Consider the following 21,022-nt stretch of genomic DNA (forward strand, 5'->3'; position numbering starts at 1 on the left):
GTGTGTAAGTGTGATACTGTGTGTGTAAGTGTGTTACTGTGTGTGTAAGTGTGTTACTGTGTGTGTAAGTGTGTTACTGTGTGTGTAAGTGTGTTACTGGTGTGTAAGTGTGTTACTGGTTTGTAAGTGTGTTACTGTGTGTGTAAGTGTGTTACTGTGTGTGTAAGTGTGTTACTGGTGTGTAAGTGTGTTACTGGTGTGTAAGTGTGTTACTGTGTGTGTAAGTGTGTTACTGTGTGTGTAAGTGTGATACTGGTGTGTAAGTGTGTTACTGGTGTGTAAGTGTGTTACTGTGTGTGTAAGTGTGTTACTGTGTGTGTAAGTGTGATACTGTGTGTGTAAGTGTGATACTGTGTGTGTAAGTGTGTTACTGTGTGTGTAAGTGTGTTACTGTGTGTGTAAGTGTGTTACTGGTGTGTAAGTGTGTTACTGGTGTGTAAGTGTGTTACTGTGTGTGTAAGTGTGTTACTGTGTGTGTAAGTGTGTTACTGGTGTGTAAGTGTGTTACTGGTGTGTAAGTGTGTTACTGGTTTGTAAGTGTGTTACTGGTGTGTAAGTGTGTTACTGTGTGTGTAAGTGTGTTACTGGTGTGTAAGTGTGTTACTGGTGTGTAAGTGTGTTACTGTGTGTGTAAGTGTGTTACTGGTGTGTAAGTGTGTTACTGGTGTGTAAGTGTGTTACTGGTGTGTAAGTGTGTTACTGGTGTGTAAGTGTGTTACTGTGTGTGTAAGTGTGTTACTGGTGTGTAAGTGTGTTACTGTGTGTGTAAGTGTGTTACTGTGTGTGTAAGTGTGTTACTGTGTGTGTAAGTGTGTTACTGGTGTGTAAGTGTGTTACTGGTGTGTAAGTGTGTTACTGGTGTGTAAGTGTGTTACTGTGTGTGTAAGTGTGTTACTGTGTGTGTAAGTGTGTTACTGTGTGTGTAAGTGTGTTACTGGTGTGTAAGTGTGTTACTGTGTGTGTAAGTGTGTTACTGTGTGTGTAAGTGTGTTACTGTGTGTGTAAGTGTGTTACTGGTGTGTAAGTGTGTTACTGGTGTGTAAGTGTGTTACTGGTGTGTAAGTGTGTTACTGTGTGTGTAAGTGTGTTACTGTGTGTGTAAGTGTGTTACTGTGTGTGTAAGTGTGTTACTGTGTGTGTAAGTGTGATACTGTGTGTGTAAGTGTGTTACTGTGTGTGTAAGTGTGTTACTGGTGTGTAAGTGTGTTACTGGTGTGTAAGTGTGTTACTGTGTGTGTAAGTGTGTTACTGTGTGTGTAAGTGTGTTACTGGTGTGTAAGTGTGTTACTGTGTGTGTAAGTGTGTTACTGTGTGTGTAAGTGTATTACTGTGTGTGTAAGTGTGTTACTGGTGTGTAAGTGTGTTACTGTGTGTGTAAGTGTGTTACTGTGTGTGTAAGTGTGTTACTGGTGTGTAAGTGTGTTACTGTGTGTGTAAGTGTGTTACTGTGTGTGTAAGTGTGTTACTGTGTGTGTAAGTGTGTTACTGTGTGTGTAAGTGTGTTACTGTGTGTGTAAGTGTGTTACTGGTGTGTAAGTGTGTTACTGTGTGTGTAAGTGTGTTACTGGTGTGTAAGTGTGTTACTGTGTGTGTAAGTGTGTTACTGTGTGTGTAAGTGTGTTACTGTGTGTGTAAGTGTGTTACTGTGTGTGTAAGTGTGTTACTGTGTGTGTAAGTGTGTTACTGTGTGTGTAAGTGTGTTACTGTGTGTGTAAGTGTGTTACTGGTGTGTAAGTGTGTTACTGTGTGTGTAAGTGTGTTACTGGTGTGTAAGTGTGTTACTGGTGTGTAAGTGTGTTACTGTGTGTGTAAGTGTGTTACTGGTGTGTAAGTGTGTTACTGTGTGTGTAAGTGTGTTACTGTGTGTGTAAGTGTGTTACTGGTGTGTAAGTGTGTTACTGGTGTGTAAGTGTGTTACTGTGTGTGTAAGTGTGTTACTGTGTGTGTAAGTGTGTTACTGGTGTGTAAGTGTGTTACTGTGTGTGTAAGTGTGTTACTGTGTGTGTAAGTGTGTTACTGGTGTGTAAGTGTGTTACTGGTGTGTAAGTGTGTTACTGTGTGTGTAAGTGTGTTACTGGTGTGTAAGTGTGTTACTGGTGTGTAAGTGTGTTACTGGTGTGTAAGTGTGTTACTGTGTGTGTAAGTGTGTTACTGGTGTGTAAGTGTGTTACTGGTGTGTTACTGTGTGTGTAAGTGTGTTACTGGTGTGTAAGTGTGTTACTGTGTGTGTAAGTGTGTTACTGTGTGTGTAAGTGTGTTACTGTGTGTGTAAGTGTGTTACTGTGTGTGTAAGTGTGTTACTGTGTGTGTAAGTGTGTTACTGTGTGTGTAAGTGTGTTACTGGTGTGTAAGTGTGTTACTGGTGTGTAAGTGTGTTACTGTGTGTGTAAGTGTGTTACTGGTGTGTAAGTGTGTTACTGGTGTGTAAGTGTGTTACTGGTGTGTAAGTGTGTTACTGTGTGTGTAAGTGTGTTACTGGTGTGTAAGTGTGTTACTGTGTGTGTAAGTGTGTTACTGTGTGTGTAAGTGTGTTACTGGTGTGTAAGTGTGTTACTGGTGTGTAAGTGTGTTACTGTGTGTGTAAGTGTGATACTGTGTGTGTAAGTGTGTTACTGTGTGTGTAAGTGTGTTACTGTGTGTGTAAGTGTGTTACTGTGTGTGTAAGTGTGTTACTGTGTGTGTAAGTGTGTTACTGGTTTGTAAGTGTGTTACTGGTGTGTAAGTGTGTTACTGTGTGTGTAAGTGTGTTACTGTGTGTGTAAGTGTGTTACTGTGTGTGTAAGTGTGTTACTGTGTGTGTAAGTGTGTTACTGGTTTGTAAGTGTGTTACTGGTGTGTAAGTGTGTTACTGGTGTGTAAGTGTGATACTGTGTGTGTAAGTGTGTTACTGTGTGTGTAAGTGTGTTACTGGTGTGTAAGTGTGATACTGTGTGTGTAAGTGTGTTACTGTGTGTGTAAGTGTGTTACTGTGTGTGTAAGTGTGTTACTGTGTGTGTAAGTGTGTTACTGGTGTGTAAGTGTGTTACTGGTTTGTAAGTGTGTTACTGTGTGTGTAAGTGTGTTACTGTGTGTGTAAGTGTGTTACTGGTGTGTAAGTGTGTTACTGGTGTGTAAGTGTGTTACTGTGTGTGTAAGTGTGTTACTGTGTGTGTAAGTGTGATACTGGTGTGTAAGTGTGTTACTGTGTGTGTAAGTGTGTTACTGTGTGTGTAAGTGTGATACTGTGTGTGTAAGTGTGTTACTGGTGTGTAAGTGTGATACTGTGTGTGTAAGTGTGTTACTGGTTTGTAAGTGTGTTACTGTGTGTGTAAGTGTGTTACTGTGTGTGTAAGTGTGTTACTGGTGTGTAAGTGTGTTACTGGTGTGTAAGTGTGTTACTGTGTGTGTAAGTGTGTTACTGTGTGTGTAAGTGTGATACTGGTGTGTAAGTGTGTTACTGTGTGTGTAAGTGTGTTACTGTGTGTGTAAGTGTGTTACTGGTGTGTAAGTGTGATACTGTGTGTGTAAGTGTGATACTGTGTGTGTAAGTGTGTTACTGTGTGTGTAAGTGTGTTACTGTGTGTGTAAGTGTGTTACTGGTGTGTAAGTGTGTTACTGGGAGGTTGTGTAAGTGTGTTACTGTGTGTGTAAGTGTGTTACTGTGTGTGTAAGTGTGTTACTGGTGTGTAAGTGTGTTACTGGTGTGTAAGTGTGTTACTGGTTTGTAAGTGTGTTACTGGTGTGTAAGTGTGTTACTGTGTGTGTAAGTGTGTTACTGGTGTGTAAGTGTGTTACTGGTGTGTATTACTGTGTGTGTAAGTGTGTTACTGGTGTGTAAGTGTGTTACTGGTGTGTAAGTGTGTTACTGGTGTGTAAGTGTGTTACTGTGTGTGTAAGTGTGTTACTGGTGTGTAAGTGTGTTACTGTGTGTGTAAGTGTGTTACTGTGTGTGTAAGTGTGTTACTGTGTGTGTAAGTGTGTTACTGGTGTGTAAGTGTGTTACTGGTGTGTAAGTGTGTTACTGGTGTGTAAGTGTGTTACTGTGTGTGTAAGTGTGTTACTGTGTGTGTAAGTGTGTTACTGTGTGTGTAAGTGTGTTACTGGTGTGTAAGTGTGTTACTGTGTGTGTAAGTGTGTTACTGTGTGTGTAAGTGTGTTACTGTGTGTGTAAGTGTGTTACTGGTGTGTAAGTGTGTTACTGGTGTGTAAGTGTGTTACTGTGTGTGTAAGTGTGTTACTGTGTGTGTAAGTGTGTTACTGTGTGTGTAAGTGTGTTACTGTGTGTGTAAGTGTGTTACTGTGTGTGTAAGTGTGTTACTGTGTGTGTAAGTGTGTTACTGTGTGTGTAAGTGTGATACTGTGTGTGTAAGTGTGTTACTGTGTGTGTAAGTGTGTTACTGGTGTGTAAGTGTGTTACTGGTGTGTAAGTGTGTTACTGTGTGTGTAAGTGTGTTACTGTGTGTGTAAGTGTGTTACTGGTGTGTAAGTGTGTTACTGTGTGTGTAAGTGTGTTACTGTGTGTGTAAGTGTATTACTGTGTGTGTAAGTGTGTTACTGGTGTGTAAGTGTGTTACTGTGTGTGTAAGTGTGTTACTGTGTGTGTAAGTGTGTTACTGGTGTGTAAGTGTGTTACTGTGTGTGTAAGTGTGATACTGTGTGTGTAAGTGTGTTACTGTGTGTGTAAGTGTGTTACTGGTGTGTAAGTGTGTTACTGTGTGTGTAAGTGTGATACTGTGTTTGTAAGTGTGTTACTGTGTGTGTAACTGTGTGTGTAAGTGTGTTACTGTGTGTGTAAGTGTGTTACTGTGTGTGTAAGTGTGTTACTGTGTGTGTAAGTGTGTTACTGTGTGTGTAAGTGTGTTACTGTGTGTGTAAGTGTGTTACTGGTGTGTAAGTGTGTTACTGTGTGTGCAAGTGTGTTACTGTGTGTGTAAGTGTGTTACTGTGTGTGTAAGTGTGTTACTGTGTGTGTAAGTGTGTTACTGTGTGTGTAAGTGTGATACTGTGTGTGTAAGTGTGTTACTGTGTGTGTAAGTGTGTTACTGTGTGTGTAAGTGTGTTACTGTGTGTGTAAGTGTGTTACTGTGTGTGTAAGTGTGTTACTGTGTGTGTAAGTGTGTTACTGTGTGTGTAAGTGTGTTACTGGTGTGTAAGTGTGTTACTGTGTGTGTAAGTGTGTTACTGTGTGTGTAAGTGTGTTACTGTGTTTGTAAGTGTGTTACTGTGTGTGTAAGTGTGTTACTGTGTGTGTAAGTGTGTTACTGTGTGTGTAAGTGTGTTACTGTGTGTGTAAGTGTGTAACTGTGTGTGTAAGTGTGTTACTGTGTGTGTAAGTGTGATACTGTGTGTGTAAGTGTGTTACTGTGTGTGTAAGTGTGTTACTGTGTGTGTAAGTGTGTTACTGTGTGTGTAAGTGTGTTACTGTGTGTGTAAGTGTGTTACTGGTGTGTGTAAGTGTGATACTGTGTGTGTAAGTGTGTTACTGTGTGTGTAAGTGTGTTACTGTGTGTGTAAGTGTGATACTGTGTGTGTAAGTGTGATACTGTGTGTGTAAGTGTGTTACTGTGTGTGTAAGTGTGTTACTGTGTGTGTAAGTGTGTTACTGTGTGTGTAAGTGTGTTACTGTGTGTGTAAGTGTGTTACTGTGTGTGTAAGTGTGTTACTGTGTGTGTAAGTGTGTTACTGGTGTGTAAGTGTGTTACTGGTGTGTAAGTGTGTTACTGGTGTGTAAGTGTGTTACTGGTTTGACTGGGCTGTTCCCACACCTGAAGTTTAATGCTTTAGATACATTTCCACTCTTTAATTTTGCAGATCCATTGGCATCAAAGTCATGTAAAAACCTTCAAAAACCGTCATAACAGTCGACTAGAACCACTATAAATCAATCAACTTAACAGTATCAAAAATAGAATATGAAAATATTTTACACAATACATCATATGAACAGCATTAAACACAAGACCATATTTAACAACTGTAGAATACAAATACTATTACAAAATATAAGCTCCAATTAATGAATCCAGCAATTAAACAATATTACTTTGACTTAGTATTTACTTAGATGTATAAATATGTATATTTCACATTAACCACCTAAATAAATGCTACATCACAACATAACAGTTATTTTATTCATATTGTAGCGTCTCTAGTGCACGTGTGCGGTCTCTGGGGCGGAGCTAAGAGCGGCTCAGGACACGAGATGGTTTGTGATGTTCCTGTTCCATCACCATGGTTACGGCCAACAGTAACCAACTCTGTTCAAGAAATAAAGTGACAACTTGTGACATTAAACCAGCCTCACTGACCTGAGCGAGAAGTTACAATATTTACACCCAAACCAGAGCACAACCCGCTCCTTTAACGTCTTAAACTAACTCACGGAGCGGCACAAGCGGCAACGCACGCGGCGCCTTCAAACAATTCAAATAAAGTCAGAGATCTTCCCGAAGGTTCGGTCTCTCGCGTCTTTAAACTAATTTCACCGGCTTCAACTTCTGCCGCGCGGAAGACGCGTGCGTCGCTGATGCTCAGGACGCGCCATTGACAGCGATCTCAGAGTTTACGTCTTTTCTAGCGCGAATTTCGCGATCTATGGAATGTTTCAGATGGTTTAGATTCTAGAATGTAAAGGATATAGAATGTGAGTGGTAGATTTCTAATTAGTCCAGAACCGAATCACCGGGGTTTCGGTTTTTTTGGACCTGAACCGAAATGTTTTTACAAGTCTGGATCCGGTCCTGCGGAGCGGTACACATCCCTAACGCCGAGGCATGAGAGCCGGAGTATGTTCTTTACGTTCTCCAAACGTACTCACATGAGAGTATATTACTGCAGTAGAAGTAAGTGGAGTTTAGAACGGACCTTGGATCCAGACGAAGCCGTACAGGAAGTAGAACTTTCCTCCGGTGTTGGGCCCCGGTCTCCAATACGCCCTGCGGATCTCGTTTGTCTTCTCCGTGAAACTCGAGTTCTGACGGATCTTGTACCTGACGTGAGGAGGCAACGACCCTCTGCCGTCCATCTGAAAGATCACACCTGAAACACAGAGGAACCAGGGCAGAAGAACCAGGGCTTAAGAACCAGGGCTTAAGAACCAGGGCAGAAGAACCAGGGCAGAAGGACCAGGGTCTGGACGAGGGTCTGGACCAGTGTCTGGACCAGGGTCTGGACCAGGGCTGGACCAGGGCTGGACCAGGGTCTGGACCAGGGTCTGGACCAGGTTTTGAGGACTCACTGGCGAACACGGAGACGTTGTCGTGGTAGGCCTGGTTTAGAGTGTAGTTTACGATGCTGTCTTCATCTGGAAAGCCTTTGAACACGTCCACGCTCACCTGCAGCAGAAGAACACCAGGAGAACAAGCACGTCATGTTCTCTTCATAATTCTGATCTAAATCCTCCTGAAACTTTTACTCCTGAGGTCGATCTGAGCGAGCCACAAAAAGACCTTTAGTGATTCCAGAGTGTGTGAGGGGCGTGGCTAAAGCTAGTGTGTGTGAAGGGCGTGGCTAAAGCTAGTGTGTGTGAGGGGCGTGGCTAAAGCTAGTGTGTGTGAGGGGCGTGGCTAAAGCTAGTGTGTGTGAAGGGCGTGGCTAAAGCTAGTGTGTGTGAGGGGCGTGGCTAAAGCTAGTGTGTGTGAGGGGCGTGGCTAAAGCTAGTGTGTGTGAGGGGCGTGGCTAAAGCTAGTGTGTGTGAGGGGCGTGGTTAAAGCTAGTGTGTGTGAGGGGCGTGGCCAAAGTTAGTGTGTGTGAGGGGCGTGGCTAAAGCTAGCATGTGTGAGGGGCGTGGCTAAAGCTAGTGTGTGTGAGGGGCGTGGCTAAAGCTAGTGTGTGTGAGGGGCGTGGCGTTTGAACTTCTCTTTATGTCTTTGGCTTTGGATCATGTCAGATGATTTATGACCTGGAAATATGTTGTGCGGACATAAACAGTGCTAACGTGCTTTGCTAGCTTTGTGTTGCTAAGGCTCCACATAGTCGTTAGCATTAGTGGAAACACGGCGCTTTAGCAGGAGATCAAGTCAGAGTTTGAGACAAATGATTCTTTTGTTTCCTTGTTCTCTCTGATCAATCATCACAAGAAACCAGAGCGTCTTTGGAGAAGGGTAGTTGTAGTATTAGCAGTAGTACTCGCAGCAGTACTCGCAGCAGTATTCGCAGCAGTACTCGCAGTAGTACTCGCAGCAGTACTCGCAGCAGTACTCGCAGCAGTACTCGCAGCAGTATTCGCAGCAGTACTCGCAGTAGTACTCGCAGCAGTACTCGCAGCAGTATTCGCAGCAGTACTCGCAGTAGTACTCGCAGCAGTACTCGCAGCAGTATTCGCAGCAGTACTCGCAGTAGTACTCGCAGCAGTACTCGCAGTAGTACTCGCAGTAGTGCTCGCAGCAGTACTCGCAGTACTACTCGCAGCAGTACTCGCAGTAGTACTCGCAGTAGTGCTCGCAGTAGTACTCGCAGCAGTACTCGCAGCAGTACTCGCAGCAGTACTCGCAGTACTACTCGCAGCAGTACTCCTAGCAGTACTCGCAGCAGTACTCGCAGCAGTACTCGCAGCAGTACTCGCAGTACTACTCGCAGCAGTACTCCTAGCAGTACTCGCAGCAGTACTCGCAGTAGTACTCGCAGCAGTATTCGCAGCAGTACTCGCAGCAGTACTCGCAGTAGTACTCGCAGCAGTACTCGCAGCAGTACTCGCAGTAGTACTCGCAGCAGTACTCGCAGCAGTACTCGCAGTAGTACTCGCAGCAGTACTTGCAGCGGTACTCGCAGTACTCGCAGCAGTACTCGCAGCAGTACTCGCAGCAGTACTCGCAGTAGTACTCGCAGCAGTATTCGCAGCAGTACTCGCAGCAGTACTCGCAGCAGTACTCGCAGCAGTACTCGCAGTAGTACTCGCAGTAGTACTCGCAGCAGTACTCGCAGCAGTACTCGCAGCAGTACTCGCAGCAGTACTCGCAGCAGTACTCGCAGCAGTACTCGCAGCAGTACTCGCAGTAGTACTCGCAGCAGTACTCGCAGTAGTACTCGCAGCAGTACTCGCAGCAGTACTCGCAGCAGTACTCGCAGTAGTACTCGCAGTAGTACTCGCAGTAGTACTCGCAGTAGTACTCGCAGTAGTACTCGCAGTAGTACTCGCAGTAGTACTCGCAGTACCTTGTCCATGAAGCGGTTCCACTGACAGGCGGCGTTGTCGATGGCATCGAGCTGCTGCAGGAGAACGACTCGGTCTGGGACGGAATGGTTTCCTTTGGTCAGAGTCTCCAGAAGATCCTGGTCCGAGTCCAAGAGACCGGGACGTCTCTGCAGCTCTGAGGACAGCTGAGGACACAAACCAGTTCTGAACCAGGTCTAAACCAGGTCTGAACCAGGACTAAGAGAGTGCCGCCGGGACGAATGGAAAGTCAAAGCTCCAGGTTCAAAAAGAGATTTACAAAGAGAAGCTGAACATGGACAACCTCATTTTATGTAGAACTAGAGAAAGATATTTTTATGAAATAATTGGAAGCTGCAGTAACAACTCGCGTGTCCTGTTTGCCACAGTAACAGATGAACAAACCCTCCAGCTCAGCTGCCGTTAGAACTCATTTTTACATCCAAGTGTAATGAGTTTGCATTATTCTTTAATGACAGAGTTCAGGGCATTAAAAATCCTATATTGCAAAAAATTACCCCAAAACCACCAAGACACTTATAGCTGACTCACTTTGCACCTGTAACTGACAAAACTGTCCATGAGATCATCACCAGTCTGAGTTCATCTACATGCTGCCTCGATGTGTTACCCACCAGATTTCTAAAGTCTGTGCAGAACAGTTTGTTAGCACCATTCACTCACATAATTAACATGTCGCTTCAATCTGGAACATTCCCAATATCTTTGAAAACTGTGGTCATAAAGCCTCTCCTAAATAAGCCTCCTACTGGTGCCAGAATGAGGACTTAACATGGACCGGCCTCCTGCTGGTGCCAAAGTCAGGACTAAACATGGACCTGCCTCCTGCTGGTGTAACAGTTTGCCCATGTCTTAACAAATTAAGTGATTTAAGTTTATTACTCATAACGTGGCTGGCTTTGATAACCACTTGCTGTTGGAATATCTTGCCACGCAGAGTTTAACCCTCTGTTTACAGTTAAAGGTAGTACGATTGTTCACATGTATGACCAAAAATTCAGATTCTTGGAACCGGCCTCCTGCTGGTGCCAGAGTCAGGACTAAACATGGACCGGCCTCCTGCTGGTGCCAAAGTCAAGACTAAACATGGAGCGGCCTCCTGCTGGTGCCAGAGTCAGGACTAAACATGGACCGGCCTCCTGCTGGTGCCAGAGTCAGGACTAAACATGGACCGGCCTCCTGCTGGTGCCAAAGTCAAGACTAAACATGGAGCGGCCTCCTGCTGGTGCCAGAGTCAGGACTAAACATGGACCGGCCTCCTGCTGGTTCCACTTTGAATTGTGCTCTACAGATAAACTAAACCAGGTCTGACTTATTGTGCTTTTGTTATATATTTATAATTTCACCTGTGAATCTTTGTGTTATTATAAATATATATAATTTTTTGGACATATATATTATATTCATATATTATATATTGTAAACTGCAATATTGCTCTAAAACAACCTCAGTTTAAAACCGTCTCACTAATGACATCACTGCATTTCTACTCCAAACTCTAAATATATTAAAGACAAATGAGAAAGTCATTTTGTTTTGAGCGAAACCAGAGGAACTCACCGAACACAGAGAGTGCCTAACACAGAGAGCGCCTAACACAGAGAGTGCCTAACACAGAGAGCGCCTAACACAGAGAGTGCTTAACACAGAGAGTGCCTAACACAGAGAGTGAGTCCAGACCTGCTGGAGCCACAGTAAGTGGCTCTGCAGAGCGTTCTCCTCCAGAAGGTTCCTGAGCTGAGACGAGACGTTCAGCCACAGACGAGTGAAGTGAGTCAGGTTTCCCACGAACGCAAATGTCTCATTGGCCTGAAACAGAACCAGAACCAACCAGGTCTAAAGGAGAACTAACATGGACTGAAAGGAGAATAAACCAGGACTAGACCAGGACCGACCTTCTGGATGACCTTGTCGGCCTCGGAGCCGATGGGCGAGTAGAGGATCTTGGGGTTTGTGGTCATGAGGTGGACCAGAAGTCCCAGGTTTCTCTGCTCTTTGGAGGTGAAGCCCAAAGAACTCATGTTCCCCTGTTTCAGCGCCTCGGGCTCGATCCTCCTGAAGAGCACGAGAACAAGAGTCAAATCCAGGCCCAGGTCCAGGTCCAGGTCCAGGTCCAGGTCCAGGTCCAGGTCCAGGTCCAGGTCCAGGTCCAGGTCCAGGTCCAGGTCCAGTCTCAGGTCCATTCTCAGGTCCAGGTCCAGGCCCAGGTCCAGGCCCAGGTCCAGGTCCAGGTCCAGGTCCAGGTCCAGGTCCAGGTCCAGGTCCAGGTCCAGGTCCAGTCTCAGGTCCATTCTCAGGTCCAGGTCCAGGCCCAGGTCCAGGCCCAGGTCCAGGTCCAGGTCCAGGCCCAGGTCCAGGTCCAGGTCCAGGTCCAGGTCCAGGTCCAGGTCCAGGTCCAGGTCCAGGTCCAGGTCCAGACCTGTTGTTTCCACAGAGAATGGGCTGAAGTCCGGCCCACAGCTGGACGAAGGCGGAGAACTGCGAGTGAGGGTTTTGGGTTCTACTCCCGTCTGTTCTGCGGCCCTCGCCTGGCCCCGGGGCCTCGGTGCTGTTAGCGCCCCCCGTGGTGAAGTTCAGGGGCCAGGAGGAGGTGGTGGGGGAGGGGGAAGTCCGGTTAGACCTGCATTAGATCAGAAACATGAGAAACACGAGAAACAGCGGGAAGAATGAAGCTGCCGTTACCGTTTGGCACAGGCTCCTCGGGGCAGCAGCCGCGCCAGGCCGGACAGAAGGTCCACGTCCAGCAGGAGGCGCTCTACATGTACCAGGTCCTGCAGTAACACTCTGAGACCTGCAGGGGGCAGCGTGGAGCCTGGAGGAGGCCACAGAGGAAGCTGAGGACAGAAAGACTCTTATAACTCATGTTTTATCTGTAGATTACATCAGTTTGTGGCTTGATTTGAATATTTACTGTTATGTTAGAGGTAAATATTCACAGTAGAAGTATTTGTAGTAGAAGGATTCACAGTAGAAGTATTTGTAGTAGAAGGATTCACAGTAGAAGTATTTGTAGTAGAAGGATTCACAGTAGAAGGATTTGTAGTAGAAGGATTCACAGTAGAAGTATTTGTAGTAGAAGGATTCACAGTAGAAGGATTGGCAGTAGAAGTATTTGTAGTAGAAGGATTCACAGTAGAAGTATTTGTAGTAGAAGGATTCACAGTAGAAGTATTTGTAGTAGAAGGATTCACAGTAGAAGTATTTGTAGTAGAAGGATTCACAGTAGAAGGATTGGCAGTAGAAGTATTTGTAGTAGAAGGATTCACAGTAGAAGGATTCACAGTAGAAGTATTTGTAGTAGAAGGATTCACAGTAGAAGTATTTGTAGTAGAAGGATTCACAGTAGAAGGATTTGTAGTAGAAGGATTCACAGTAGAAGTATTTGTAGTAGAAGGATTCACAGTAGAAGTATTTGTAGTAGAAGGATTCACAGTAGAAGTATTTGTAGTAGAAGGATTCACAGTAGAAGGATTGGCAGTAGAAGTATTTGTAGTAGAAGGATTCACAGTAGAAGTATTTGTAGTAGAAGGATTCACAGTAGAAGGATTGGCAGTAGAAGTATTTGTAGTAGAAGGATTCACAGTAGAAGGATTGGCAGTAGAAGTATTTGTAGTAGAAGGATTCACAGTAGAAGGATTTGTAGTAGAAGTGTGACGAAGGACCCGCCCCGTTTCTGCCAGGTGCCTGATTGACAGGTCGAGTAGCCAATCACGCGTTAGCATAGGCAAGTTAGGTTGAGGATGCTACGTGTTTGCAGAGTTTTAGTTGTTTTCCCCCACATCGTGTAGAGCTTGTGGTTGTTGTTTGGTGTGCGTGATAAAAAGTGAGTATTTGTTAGAAACAAAAGTAGACATAGACACACCATTTGTTCCATGATTGTATAAAGTGTTGCATGCCATTCGAATTGTTTAATAGTGTAGTTAAAGTTATATATTTACCTTGTTTTGTGTTTGTGAATGCTAAGTGCCTCGAGCTAAGCGCTAACAGCAGTAGCTCCGACGGAGCTCATGTATATTTGTGCATTATATGTTATTGTTTTACAGATTTTATTATAATTTATGTTCTCCTTGTTTATATTACAGAACCACACACGTATTTACATGATTAATAACTGCTCTGTAAATACCAACCACCAGTATTATTTGACTGAAATCTTTAATAAAGAGAAAACCCTGGATCATCTCTCCCAGTGCATTCTTACCAATGCCCCCTGGCGGTCACAACCCGTATAAAACCAGAAAATTAGCTCTCCCCAAAACAAGAAGTATTTGTAGTAGAAGGATTCACAGTAGAAGTATTTGTAGTAGAAGGATTCACAGTAGAAGTATTTGCAGTAGAAGGATTCACAGTAGAAGTATTTGTAGTAGAAGGATTCACAGTAGAAGTATTTGCAGTAGAAGGATTCACAGTAGAAAGATTTGCAGTAGAAGTATTTGTAGTAGAAGGATTCACAGTAGAAGTATTTGCAGTAGAAGGATTCACAGTAGAAGTATTTGCAGTAGAAGGATTCACAGTAGAAGTATTTGCAGTAGAAGGATTCACAGTAGAAGTATTTGTAGTAGAAGGATTCACAGTAGAAGTATTTGCAGTAGAAGGATTCACAGTAGAAGTATTTGCAGTAGAAGGATTCACAGTAGAAGTATTTGCAGTAGAAGGATTCACAGTAGAAGTATTTGCAGTAGAAGGATTCACAGTAGAAGTATTTGCAGTAGAAGGATTCACAGTAGAAGTATTTGTAGTAGAAGGATTCACAGTAGAAGTATTTGCAGTAGAAGGATTCACAGTAGAAGTATTTGCAGTAGAAGGATTCACAGTAGAAGTATTTGCAGTAGAAGGATTCACAGTAGAAGTATTTGCAGTAGAAGGATTCACAGTAGAAGTATTTGTACCTTGTGGTTGAGTTTGCCATTGTCGAGCTGCTCCTGAAGCTCCGCCCTCAGCTGTTCAAACCTCTGTGACCTTTCACCTTCGACCCCGCCGCACAGCTCCGCCCGGTACGCCTGAAGCCCCGCCCCCTCGGCCTCAGGAGCCAATAGGAGCCGAGCGAGAGCAGCGCCATCGTCTGCACAGGTGAGGGACTGCAGCGTGGAGCCGCTCAGGAGCAGACGCTGAGGAGATAAGGTCAGAGTGATGAGGTCACTTCTGCGGGACGAGCAACTGACCGCTGACCCCTGACCCCGTGTCCAAACACTCATGACCCCGTGTCCAAACGCTCATGACCCCGTGTCCAAACGCTCATGACCCCGTGTCCAAACGCTCATGACCCCGTGTCCAAACGCTCATGACCCCGTGTCCAAACGCTCATGACTATGTGTCCAAACGCTCATGACCCCGTGTCCAAACGCTCATGACCCCGTGTCCAAATGCTCATGACCCCGTGTCCAAACGCTCATGACTCCGTGTCCAAACGCTCATGACCCCGTGTCCAAATGCTCATGACCCCGTGTCCAAACGCTCATGACCCCGTGTCCAAACGCTCATGACTATGTGTCCAAACACTCATGACCCCGTGTCCAAACGCTCATGACCCCGTGTCCAAATGCTCATGACCCCGTGTCCAAACGCTCATGACCCCGTGTCCAAACGCTCATGACCCCGTGTCCAAACGCTCATGACCCCGTGTCCAAACGCTCATGACTATGTGTCCAAACACTCATGACCCCGTGTCCAAATGCTCATGACCCCGTGTCCAAACGCTCATGACCCCGTGTCCAAACGCTCATGACTATGTGTCCAAACACTCATGACCCCGTGTCCAAACGCTCATGACCCCGTGTCCAAATGCTCATGACCCCGTGTCCAAACGCTCATGACCCCGTGTCCAAACGCTCATGACTATGTGTCCAAACGCTCATGACCCCGTGTCCAAACGCTCATGACCCCGTGTCCAAATGCTCATGACCCCGTGTCCAAACGCTCATGACCCCGTGTCCAAACGCTCATGACTATGTGTCCAAACGCTCATGACCCCGTGTCCAAATGCTCATGACCCCGTGTCCAAACACTCATGACCCCGTGTCCAAACGCTCATGACCCCGTGTCCAAACGCTCATGACTATGTGTCCAAACACTCATGACCCCGTGTCCAAACGCTCATGACCCCGTGTCCAAACGCTCATGACCCCGTGTCCAAACGCTCATGACTATGTGTCCGAACGCTCATGACCCCGTGTCCAAACGCTCATGACCCCGTGTCCAAACGCTCATGACTATGTGTCCAAACGCTCATGACCCCGTGTCCAAACGCTCATGACTATGTGTCCAAATGCTCATGACCCCGTGTCCAAACGCTCATGACCCCGTGTCCAAACGCTCATGACTATGTGTCCAAACGCTCATGACCCCGTGTCCAAACGCTCATGACTATGTGTCCAAACGCTCATGACCCCGTGTCCAAACGCTCATGACCCCGTGTCCAAACGCTCATGACCCCGTGTCCAAACGCTCATGACTATGTTTCCAAACGCTCATGACCCCGTGTCCAAATGCTCATGACCCCGTGTCCAAACGCTCATGACCCCGTGTCCAAACGCTCATGACTATGTGTCCAAACGCTCATGACCCCGTGTCCAAACGCTCATGACTATGTGTCCAAACGCTCATGACCCCGTGTCCAAACGCTCATGACTATGTGTCCAAACGCTCATGACCCCGTGTCCAAACGCTCATGACCCCGTGTCCAAACGCTCATGACCCCGTGTCCAAATGCTCATGACCCCGTGTCCAAACGCTCATGACCCCGTGTCCAAACGCTCATGACCCCGTGTCCAAACGCTCATGACTATGTGTCCGAACGCTCATGACCCCGTGTCCAAACGCTCATGACCCCGTGTCCAAACGCTCATGACTATGTGTCCAAACGCTCATGACCCCGTGTCCAAACGCTCATGACCCCGTGTCCAAACGCTCATGACCCCGTGTCCAAACGCTCATGACCCCGTGTCCAAACGCTCATGACTATGTGTCCAAACGCTCATGACCCCGTGTCCAAACGCTCATGACTATGTGTCCAAACGCTCATGACCCCGTGTCCAAACGCTCATGACTATGTGTCCAAACGCTCATGACCCCGTGTCCAAACGCTCATGACCCCGTGTCCAAACGCTCATGACCCCGTGTCCAAACGCTCATGACCCCGTGTCCAAATGCTCATGACTATGTGTCCAAACGCTCATGACCCCGTGTCCAAACGCTCATGACCCCGTGTCCAAACACTCATGACTGTGTCCAAACGCTCATGACTATGTGTCCAAACGCTCATGACCCTGTGTCCAAACGCTCATGACCCCGTGTCCAAACGCTCATGACCCCGTGTCCAAACGCTCATGACCCCGTGTCCAAACGCTCATGACCCTGTGTCCAAACACCAGGAGGCCACCCCAGGTATCCCCTGCAGACCCCTGGGGCCTCCTGCAAACCCTGGTGGCCCCTGCAGACGCCTGGGGCCTCCTGCAGACCCCTGGGGCCTCCTGCAGAACCCTGGTGGCCCCTGCAGACCCCTGGGGCCTCTTGCAGACCCCTGAAGACCCCTGGGGGCCCCTGCAGACCCCTGTACCTGAGCCTCCTGGAGCTCTTGCTGGTCTCGCTCTTCGTTCTTTGGTTCAGTCAGACCCAGGACTTTGGACATGATCCGGACCAGAGCCGGTCTTTGGGCCGCGGTGTCGGGATCCAGAAGAGCTCGGTCCAGGAGTCCTCGGTCCAGAGCCCGCACTCTGCCCAGCAGCGCCTCCTGCAGGACAGAAGGAGAAGTACAACACATCGTAGACTTATTATAATAACTAACCCTGAGACTCTCGCCGTCTCGTGAAGGTTTGTTTCAAAGGAAAAGTCGCTCTTTCACCTGTGACAGAGCGACTTCTGAGGCTCGGAGCACATTTAAGTGCAGTTCCAGCTCTCACCTGCAGGTGGTGTATCTTTGCTCCGATTTCTCTGCGGCTCCTGATGATGTCATCTCTCTGCGACGCTCCGAAGATCAGACGGTGAATCTGATCCAAAAGTTAAAGGATCAGAGTCAGATCTGTTATGTTACCAGCAGGGGGCGCTGGAAGGAACTCAAACTAAACGTGTGAAATCAAGCAAATATGAGCTGAAATATGAGCTTTAAAAACTGAGAGGAGCTTCACTGTTACACTTGCAGACGTTCACCAGTGGGGGGCAGTCATGAGTGGAAAATGTGTGACTGAAACATACAAAACTCCAGGGAAGTTTGCTGAGGAGGAAACTACAGTAGAACAGGGTTAAAGCCCCAGTGCGGAACATCACCACAGGGTCACGGACTCACCTGAGCAGCGCTGAGCGTCGTGTGCAGCAGAAACGCTGCAGATGATTCGCTCAGAGAAAGATTTGAGACGAGAAAGCTGTGAAACGAAGACGAGTCTTTGACCACGTCCGACAACGAGAAACCTGCAACAAACGTCCAGAAGAAGAGCAGCTTTGGTCATGATCCACCAGCAATCATCACTCAGCTCTTATACCTGTGCTTTGGTTCAGGGCGTGGTCCTCAGGTAAAGGGGCGGAGCTCAGGTTCTGCAGGTGTTTCTGAAGGTTCTCCAGCTCAGAACCTAAAGCAGGTCCATCTGAGGAGAAGATCCGGTTCTGCTCCACCACCTGCTGGATCCTCTCCAACAGCTGTGTCACCCTGAAGACATCAACGTGAGACAGGAGCAGAGACAGGGACAGAGACAGGAGCAGAGACAGGAGCAGAGACAGAGACAGGGACAGGGACAGGAGCAGAGACAGGGACAGAGACAGGAGCAGAGACAGGAGCAGAGACAGGAGCAGAGACAGAGACAGGGACAGGAGCAGAGACAGAGACAGGGACAGAGACAGGGACAGAGACAGGGACAGAGACAGGGACAGGAGCAGAGACAGGAGCAGAGACAGGGACAGAGACAGGAGCAGAGACAGGAGCAGAGACAGGAGCAGAGACAGGAGCAGAGACAGGGACAGAGACAGAGACAGCGACAGAGACAGGAGCGTCTTACGTAGAGTTGTTGTATTGTAGAAATCCAAACTCGTCTCGTTGTCCGTCTGGACAGAGCGACTGCATCACAGGGATGATTCCAGCCGAGGTCAAAGGAGCCGCGCTGTAGAACGCTGAGGTCAGACACAAGCACAAGGTCACACTGAGGTCAGACACAAGCACAAGGTCACACTGAGGTCAGACACAAGCACAAGGTCACGCTGAGGTCAGACACAAGCACAAGGTCACACTGAGGTCAGACACAAGCACAAGGTCACGCTGAGGTCAGACACAAACACAAGGTCACGCTGAGGTCAGACAAACACAAGGTCACGCTGAGGTCAGACACAAACACAAGGTCACGCTGAGGTCAGACAAACACAAGGTCACGCTGAGGTCAGACACAAACACAAGGTCACGCTGAGGTCAGACAAACACAAGGTCACGCTGAGGTCAGACACAAACACAAGGTCACGCTGAGGTCAGACACAAACACAAGGTCACGCTGAGGTCAGACAAACACAAGGTCACGCTGAGGTCAGACAAACACAAGGTCACGCTGAGGTCAGACACAAACACAAGGTCAGGCTGAGGTCAGACAAACACAAGGTCACGCTGAGGTCAGACACAAGCACAAGGTCACACTGAGGTCAGACACAAGCACAAGGTCACGCTGAGGTCAGACACAAACACAAGGTCACGCTGAGGTCAGACAAACACAAGGTCACGCTGAGGTCAGACACAAACACAAGGTCACGCTGAGGTCAGACAAACACAAGGTCACGCTGAGGTCAGACACAAACACAAGGTCACGCTGAGGTCAGACAAACACAAGGTCACGCTGAGGTCAGACACAAGCACAAGGTCACGCTGAGGTCAGACAAACACAAGGTCACGCTGAGGTCAGACACAAGCACAAGGTCACGCTGAGGTCAGACACAAGCACAAGGTCACGCTGAGGTCAGAGGAGCCGTGATGTAGAACGCTGAGGTCAAACACAAGCACAAGGTCACGCTGAGGTCATGACCCCGCCCGTCACGCTGAGGTCAAATACAAACACAAGGTCACGCTGAGGTCAGACACAAACACGAGGTCACGCTGAGGTCAGACACAAACACAAGGTCACGCTGAAGTCATGACCCCGCCCGTCATGCTGAGGTCAGACACAAGCACAAGGTCATGCTGAGGTCAGACACAAACACAAGGTCACGCTGAGGTCAGACACAAGCACAAGGTCATGCTGAGGTCAGACACAAACACAAGGTCACGCTGAGGTCAGACACAAGCACAAGGTCATGCTGAGGTCAGACAAAAACACAAGGTCACGCTGAGGTCAGACACAAGCACAAGGTCACGCTGAGGTCATGACCCCGCCCGTCACGCTGAGGTCAGACACAAGCACAAGGGCACGCTGAGGTCAGACACAAGCACAAGGTCACGCTGAGGTCATGACCCCGCCAGTCACGCTGAGGTCAGACACAAGCACAAGGTCACGCTGAGGTCAGAGGAGCCGTGATGTAGAACGCTGAGGTCAAACACAAGCACAAGGTCACGCTGAGGTCATGACCCCGCCCGTCACGCTGAGGTCAAATACAAACACAAGGTCACGCTGAGGTCAGACACAAACACAAGGTCACGCTGAGGTCATGACCCCGCCCGTCACGCTGAGGTCAGACACAAGCACAAGGTCATGCTGAGGTCAGACACAAACACAAGGTCACGCTGAGGTCAGACACAAGCACAAGGTCACGCTGAGGTCATGACCCCACCCGTCACGCTGAGGTCAGACACAAGCACAAGGTCACGCTGAGGTCATGACCCCGCCCGTCACGCTGAGGTCAGACACAAGCACAAGGTCACGCTGAGGTCATGACCCCGCCAGTCACGCTGAGGTCAGACACAAGCACAAGGTCACGCTGAGGTCAGAGGAGCCGCGATGTAGAACGCTGAAGTCAGACGCAAGCACAAGGTCACGCTGAGGTCAGACACAAGCACAAGGTCATGCTGAGGTCATGACCCCGCCCGTCACGCTGAGGTCAGACACAAGCACAAGGTCACACTGAGGTCAGACACAAACACAAGGTCACTCTGAGGTCAGACAAACACAGGATCACGCTGAGGTCATGACCCCGCCTGTCACGCTGAGGTCAAACACAAGCTCACGCTGAGGTCAGACACAAACACAAGGTCAGGCTGAGGTCATGAACCCGCCTGTCACGCTGAGGTCAGACACAAGCACAAGGTCACACTGTGGTCAGACACAAACACAAGGTCACTCTGAGGTCAGACAAACACAGGATCACGCTGAGGTCATGACCCCGCCTGTCACGCTGAGGTCAAACACAAGCTCACGCTGAGGTCAGACACAAACACAAGGTCAGGCTGAGGTCATGAACCCGCCTGTCACGCTGAGGTCAGACACAAGCACAAGGTCACACTGTGGTCAGACACAAACACAAGGTCACTCTGAGGTCAGACAAACACAGGATCACGCTGAGGTCATGACCCCGCCTGTCACGCTGAGGTCAAACACAAGCTCACGCTGAGGTCAGACACAAACACAAGGTCACGCTGGGGTCATGACCGCGCCCAAAAGGGTCACGCTGGGGTCATGACCGCGCCCTGATTGGTCGACCCGCCTCGGCCCAGTCTGTTTAAACTCGAGGCCTTTGAGGTCTTTGAGGTCCGACTTTAACCCGGTCTGAACACAACATTAGTGTTTTTAGAGCCTTTATTCTCACAGTTTAGTTTGACCTGGGCCAAAAAAACTTTTGAATACTAAGAAAAATCCTTTGAATAATTTCACAAATAAATAATAAATCCACAATAATAATAAAAACATCTATCTTGATATTATGAGGCCCTGAGCGCCAAGTAACAAATAATTCATATTTTATTTAACCAT

The 21,022-nt window shown here is 47.6% G+C and overlaps 1 protein-coding gene across 4 annotated transcripts in view; it reads right to left on the reverse strand.

Annotated features, from left to right (window-relative positions):
* The window catches only part of abca2 (ATP-binding cassette, sub-family A (ABC1), member 2), a 118,315-nt gene that overhangs the window by 72,842 nt on the left and 24,451 nt on the right, over positions 1 to 21,022 (reverse strand). For all 4 annotated transcript variants that reach the window (XM_072432373.1, XM_072432372.1, XM_072432374.1 and 1 more), the window contains exons 3-15: positions 18,140 to 18,251; positions 17,630 to 17,793; positions 17,437 to 17,558; positions 17,054 to 17,140; positions 16,711 to 16,884; positions 14,045 to 14,263; positions 11,838 to 11,989; positions 11,575 to 11,775; positions 11,051 to 11,210; positions 10,836 to 10,964; positions 9,136 to 9,300; positions 7,220 to 7,316; positions 6,847 to 7,020 (exon numbers count right to left, since the gene is read on the reverse strand). In XM_072432373.1, the coding sequence (XP_072288474.1) occupies positions 6,847 to 7,020; positions 7,220 to 7,316; positions 9,136 to 9,300; positions 10,836 to 10,964; positions 11,051 to 11,210; positions 11,575 to 11,775; positions 11,838 to 11,989; positions 14,045 to 14,263; positions 16,711 to 16,884; positions 17,054 to 17,140; positions 17,437 to 17,558; positions 17,630 to 17,793; positions 18,140 to 18,251 (1,956 nt within the window). The remainder of the gene's footprint in view (positions 1 to 6,846; positions 7,021 to 7,219; positions 7,317 to 9,135; positions 9,301 to 10,835; positions 10,965 to 11,050; positions 11,211 to 11,574; positions 11,776 to 11,837; positions 11,990 to 14,044; positions 14,264 to 16,710; positions 16,885 to 17,053; positions 17,141 to 17,436; positions 17,559 to 17,629; positions 17,794 to 18,139; positions 18,252 to 21,022) is intronic.

This window comes from Eucyclogobius newberryi, unplaced genomic scaffold, assembly GCF_026437365.1.
Source record: "Eucyclogobius newberryi isolate DKJ021-1_F unplaced genomic scaffold, fEucNew1.0.hap1 SCAF_6, whole genome shotgun sequence".
Taxonomy (NCBI): Eukaryota; Metazoa; Chordata; class Actinopteri; order Gobiiformes; family Gobiidae; genus Eucyclogobius; species Eucyclogobius newberryi.